This window comes from Amaranthus tricolor, chromosome 3 (genome assembly GCF_026212465.1).
Source record: "Amaranthus tricolor cultivar Red isolate AtriRed21 chromosome 3, ASM2621246v1, whole genome shotgun sequence".
NCBI classification, from domain to species: Eukaryota; Viridiplantae; Streptophyta; class Magnoliopsida; order Caryophyllales; family Amaranthaceae; genus Amaranthus; species Amaranthus tricolor.
Genome location: NC_080049.1, coordinates 7,234,072 through 7,239,677, shown reverse-complemented (window position 1 = coordinate 7,239,677; position 5,606 = coordinate 7,234,072). Strand labels below are relative to the sequence as shown.

Below are 5,606 nucleotides of genomic sequence, written 5' to 3'. Positions count from 1 at the left end.
ACACTTGTTTTGGGCTCAAATTCGGATTGCATGATTCTGCTGGGATAGTGTGAGATGAAGTACAAGTGAAGAATAGGATGTTCAACACTATGAACAGAGCTAGTGATTTTGAGCTCAGGAGATCCATTGCAAAAAAATATGTATTAGTGATTGAGACAGAAGTTTTTAATGAGATGATGTGTCAATAAGACAAACCTAATCAGCGTGTTGTTGGTTATGGTCATGGGGTTAGTAGATCTCACGTGTTTGGTATTGAAGCTTAATTACGAAACAGTGATGTTATGGGGCTTAAATCCTACCTATTGTCTGTAGAGAGAAAAAGTGATAAGGTTATGAGAAAAAATGATGAGATTATTTTCTAATTACAAAAAAGAAATGATGAGGTTACTTCCCAACTTTTGAAAGAAAATGAAGTTGAAAAGCTAAGAGCTCAAAATCAAAAAATTCTCACTCAGCTTGCATTAGTCTTAGATCAATTACAACAAAATCAAAGGACAAGTAAGAATCATTATTATTTTTATTATCCCTCAAATCTTTTTCATATTACTTTTTAGTGCTTATGGTAGAAGTGTAGTTTCTAGTTTTTTTATGTAATGTGCAATTTTGCTTGCAGTTGGATGAAGTAGATATGATAATGACTAGACCTGGGAAAACGGTCGATCGGTTGGGTTTTGGGTCGGATCAATTTCGGTCGGGTCATTTTTGGGTCGGGTCAGTTTCGGATCGGCTCAGTTTCAGGTCGGATCACTCCGGGTTTCGGGTCAGTTCGGATTGATCCAACAGGTTACCATAAAACATCAGAATATCCAATCGACTAATTCAACATAAAAAAAAAAAATCATTAAAATGTCTTTAATGCATCATACTACAAAAAAAAATATCCAAATGAATCAATTTAAAAGTATAAATAAGAACATGTTAAATAGCAAATTGTTCAAACACTTCATCTTCATTTAGATTTTCTTCTTCGCCTTCATCTTCTTTTTCATCTTCATCTTCTTCATCTTCATCTTCATCTTCATCTTCTAAATCTTTGTTAGCTTCTTCATTACACATTGGTGGAAGATTAACCTCTAATCCATTTTCAAGTGGATCTATCAACATAAAACAAATTCACAAAATAAACTATAGTTTTAGTTTAACGAATTGAAGATCATATTATTTGCATTCAAAACTCAAATAATTGATAAATTTACCTTCTTTTACTTTATAACCAAATAGCCAACTACGACTAGTAATTAAAGCCTCAGCAGTATCCGGTTGAAGAGAAGCTCTATACTTAGTAAGCACTCTACCTCCTAAGCTAAAAGCTGACTCGGATGCAACAGTAGTAATTGGAATGGCTAATAAATCCCTTGCCATACGCGCAACCTGTGCATGTCGAGTTTCATTTGTTTTCCACCATTGCAATACATCTAGTTCAAGATGATGATCAAGCCTAGACTCCTCAAGATAAATATCTAATTGTGACAAATTTGCACTAGTCCCTCCAGCAAAAGATGAAAATCCCTATTAAAGTACTAGTAATTAGAAGGTTAAATAATAACAATAAAATTATAAAAAACTTCAAAAAAAAAAATACTTACAGGAAGATCATCATCCACGACATGACTACTAGCTTCACGGTCATAGGGAGTATCATTCCTTACATACTCCGCAAATAAATCATAGAGTTTGTCTTTGACTTGGTTGGCTTTCCAGGACCCATTTTGAGGATCCAAGTGTTCAAAACAATATTTGATCAATTGAAATTTATAATGAGGATCCATCATGGCAGCAAAAGAAAGAACAACACTATAATTTTCCCAATATTTATCAAATTTATTTTTCATATTCTTTGCCATATCTTTTAAAAACTCATCTTCACTATCAGCATATTGTATCAACAAACATTCGATTCTCCACACACTTTTAAAGTACAAGTTGGCAGTTGGATAATTTCTCTCCGAAAACTGTTTTGTTATATCATCAAAAAGTTTTAAAAGTGCAACAATTTTTTTAACCTTTGACCAATCATCATGTGTAGGAATATTAGGAAGGTCTTTGTCAATTCTTTTCAGGTTTTCATAACAAGGACAATAAATCAATGCCCTTTCAAGCATCCTATAGGTAGAATTCCATCTTATAGGACAATCCAACCACAACCTTTTAGAAATACTAACACCAATACCAATTGCACACTCCCTCAACTTTGCTTTTCGTACTTCAGAACCATTTATATACTTAACCAAGGTCTTTATTGTTTTTATTTCATCTCCAATGACCTTCAAACCATCTTGAACAATTAAGTTCAAAATATGAGCACCACAACGAACATGAAAATAATCACCATAAGCAAGCAATGGATTATACACACTTAGACTATGAGCAAGCAATTTTTGCATATTATCATTGTACTTAGCATTGTCTAATGTGATAGAGAACACCTTTTGTTGAAGCTTCCATTCTTTTATAATTGCAATTAACCTCTCATGTATCATGTTGGCATTATGAGGAGGGGGGACATGACAAAAGGCAATAATCTTATTGTGTAACTTCCAATCATCATCAATATAATGTGCAGTTAATGAAAGATAACCCTCATCCACAATCGAATGCCACATATCAGTAGTTAAGCAAAATTTTGAAGACACCCCAATGCTCATTTGTTTCTTCAACTTAAGTTTTTCATTTTTATGGACTTCTAAGCAATACTTCTTAGCGGTTTTTCGACAAATAAATTTACAATCTTCATTTAAGAAGCTATGTATAGCTCGATTTTCAGCATCTTCAGCAAATGTAAAGGAATAACCATGTCTAATAATTGCCCTAGCCACTAATTGCTTATACATGGAAAGGTCAAAATGTTTTAGATCACCCTTGTCTTTCTTACCCTTTTTTTGTTTGTTAATTTCAAAAGTAGCTCGTGCAAAGCAAGACTCACTATGACGCTTAAAATTTGTGGTTCCATTAGTAGAATGAGCAAGAATAGGACCTTGTTTGCAATATTTACAAAGAGCTCTTGGAATATTGTCCTCAAACATGTGACCATCAAAACAATCATAATCCTTCCAAACAGGAGAAGTCCATTTTCTTTTTTTACATTCGGACAATGGCACATTCATGTTGTTTGTAGCTGCTTACTCTTCTACTCATAAAGACAAAGAAACAAGTTTGTATCAAGCTGATTACTCAATGACTGACTTAGCAAAAAAACAAATTTATTCATAACTTACCCACACTTGGACATGAATTCGCACTACATGAAGAAGAGATTGAAAATCCCGGTGAAATAATTGGAGTTGAAGATGGAGTTGAGGATGAAGATGGTGAGAGTTGAGTATATCCTTGAATTATTGGAAGATTTGGCATTGAAAATGGAGATTTTGGAGGTCTTCGTTTTTGTTTTGACATGCTTATCAACAAACAAACAACATACAAAAAAACCCATACATTATAAACCCAGACTTTACACAACAGCAACACAAATTTTTAAAGCAGCAAACTTACTTAACTTGTACTACAAATCAATCAATCAACCAAGATCGCCAATAACATAACCAATAATAAGAATTTAACTAACACAGAACACCAATTTCGCAGAGAAGTAAACTCAGATCAAATTGCACGAAACCCAGCAAAATTCGGAGAGAAGTAAACACAGAACAGCAAAGTTTTTGGATAAACCCAACCTTTTTCAGCAAACCCAATTGGTAATACTTGATGTTGAGACAGAAGACTAATTCAAAAACTTCAAATTGTAATTGATTCAAAAACTTCCGAAATATTTCAATTCAACCCTCAATTGGCATCACAAATCAGAATTAACAAGAATCAACAACAACAACAAAGAATCAACAATGGCGGAACAACAACAAATCAGAACTTACATTCGACAATGGCGGCAGCAAAATCGAGCGTGAGAACTTGAGGAAGATGAATGGCGGCAGCAAAATCGAGCGTGAGAACTTGAAGAAGATGAATGGCGGCAGCAGCAGCACGCTAGTAGAGAAGTAGGGTTTGTTTGGTTTTTTTAACAGAGAAGAAGATGAAATGAGACAGAGAATGAGAGAAGTAAAGATGAAATGAAATTGACCAACGTAGGTTTTTTTAACAAGCATCAACCCGTCGGGTCAGACCCGACCCGAACCCGACCGACCCGTTTTTTTACGGGTTCTTCGGGTTCGGTCATTTTTCGGGTTCGGGTCAAAATTTCCGGGTTTCAACCCAATTTTTTCGGGCGGGTTTCGGATCAATTTTCGGGTCGGATAAATTTTTCCCAGGTCTAATAATGACTTATATAAAGTTTTTTATATTCATGGGGATTTGGTAATTAAGGTAATCCCATATATGAAAATAATTGTTGGCCTTTAATCACAAACGGGGAGTATGTATTTTGGCTAAAGTTTGTGCATTTTGTTTGATTTGTTGCAGATTTTTGCAGCAGATGTTCATATTATGACCAACAAATCATCTTTTGCGAAGGTCTTGACACTAGTAGAGGTATTCATTCGGGTGATCGGGTCGGTTTCGGACGGGTGTCATTCGGTTTGGTTGCATTTTGGATCGGTTATTTTTCGGCTGTGTGTTACAACGGGTCACACTCGAGTCGAGTCGGTTAGTCACGGTTCGATTGGAGATCGGTTATTCAAGCTATCGGGTTAGCATCAGTTCGGTGTCGATTGAAATTCGTGTCGAGTGTCAATCTGTCTCGGGTTGTCATCGATTACTAATTGGTTCGGTTTTGTCGGGTACAGATCGGGTTCGAGTTTTTTTTTTTAAAGCAAAATTCAGCTACGTATTACTAATTACTATCGATCGAATCAATATCAAATTTAGATGTTAGTCAACTTTAAATTGATGACAAGATTCCCTTTATTTAAAGCAAAATAGTTAAAATGCAAATTAATTAGTAATCATTATTATTTTGTTACTTTTACTTGTTTGATCGGAAATTAAAATTATAAAGTTCTATCAATATTCATCTAATTCGATTAAAAGTAGTTAAATGAACATTGACCATTGATATTAACTCTAAATATAGGAAGCCATGTATTTATAAAATTTAATTTATTAAAATATCTAATACTTTATTAGCTTAGCAAATAAGATGATTGAATATGAGTCTCTCATACTTCTATGTTAAAAATTGGTTCAGATTTACAGCAGTTCGATCTAAAATTCGTTCGGGTTAAGTCGGTTTTAGCCAGATAGAATTCGGTTTCGAGCATGATTCGGGTCACATATGACTCGGGTTGGTCATTATTAGGTTCAGGTAATCTCGGTTAACGGTTATGTGTCGGTTATAAAAATCGGTTACAACTCGGGTTCAGCTTTCCCATTTTCGGTTGTCAATCGGTTCGGGTACAATTTCGGTTCCGGTACTGTCGGTTCGATAAACCAAAAAAAGGAACACATTTTCGGGTCGGTTTACTTTCTGTTTCGGTTCGGATTTTCGAGTCGGGTCACTTTTGAACAGCTCTAGACACTAGAGTGGAAATTGCAACATAATGAAAACAATTCTCCATGCAACTTTTGACAAACTTTTAACTTTTAAATTTTGCTCTGTTAAACATCGATGAATATATGTGTATGTGAATATTGATCAAATTAGGCACCTATGTTGC

General features: G+C 34.6%; 1 protein-coding gene across 1 annotated transcript; it reads right to left on the bottom strand.

Annotated features, from left to right (window-relative positions):
* Positions 1-839: 839 nt before the first annotated feature.
* Positions 840-1,961, bottom strand: LOC130807311 (zinc finger BED domain-containing protein DAYSLEEPER-like). The gene is made up of 3 exons (XM_057672469.1): positions 1,587-1,961; positions 1,197-1,509; positions 840-1,094 (listed from the first exon to the last, which is right to left on the bottom strand). Exons 1-3 carry the CDS (start codon positions 1,842-1,844, stop codon positions 919-921), a joined length of 747 nt encoding a protein of 248 aa, XP_057528452.1. The 5' UTR covers positions 1,845-1,961; the 3' UTR covers positions 840-918.
* Positions 1,962-5,606: the final 3,645 nt, after the last annotated feature.

Coding starts and splice junctions, on each gene's coding strand:
- LOC130807311 (XM_057672469.1), bottom strand. CDS start 1,844: ATGGCAAAGAATATGAAAAATAAATTTGATAAATATTGGGAAAATTAT. Junction 1,510..1,586: donor TCGTGGATGATGATCTTCCT/GTAAGTATTTTT, acceptor GTACTTTAATAG/GGATTTTCATCTTTTGCTGG. Junction 1,095..1,196: donor TGGTTATAAAGTAAAAGAAG/GTAAATTTATCA, acceptor TTATGTTGATAG/ATCCACTTGAAAATGGATTA.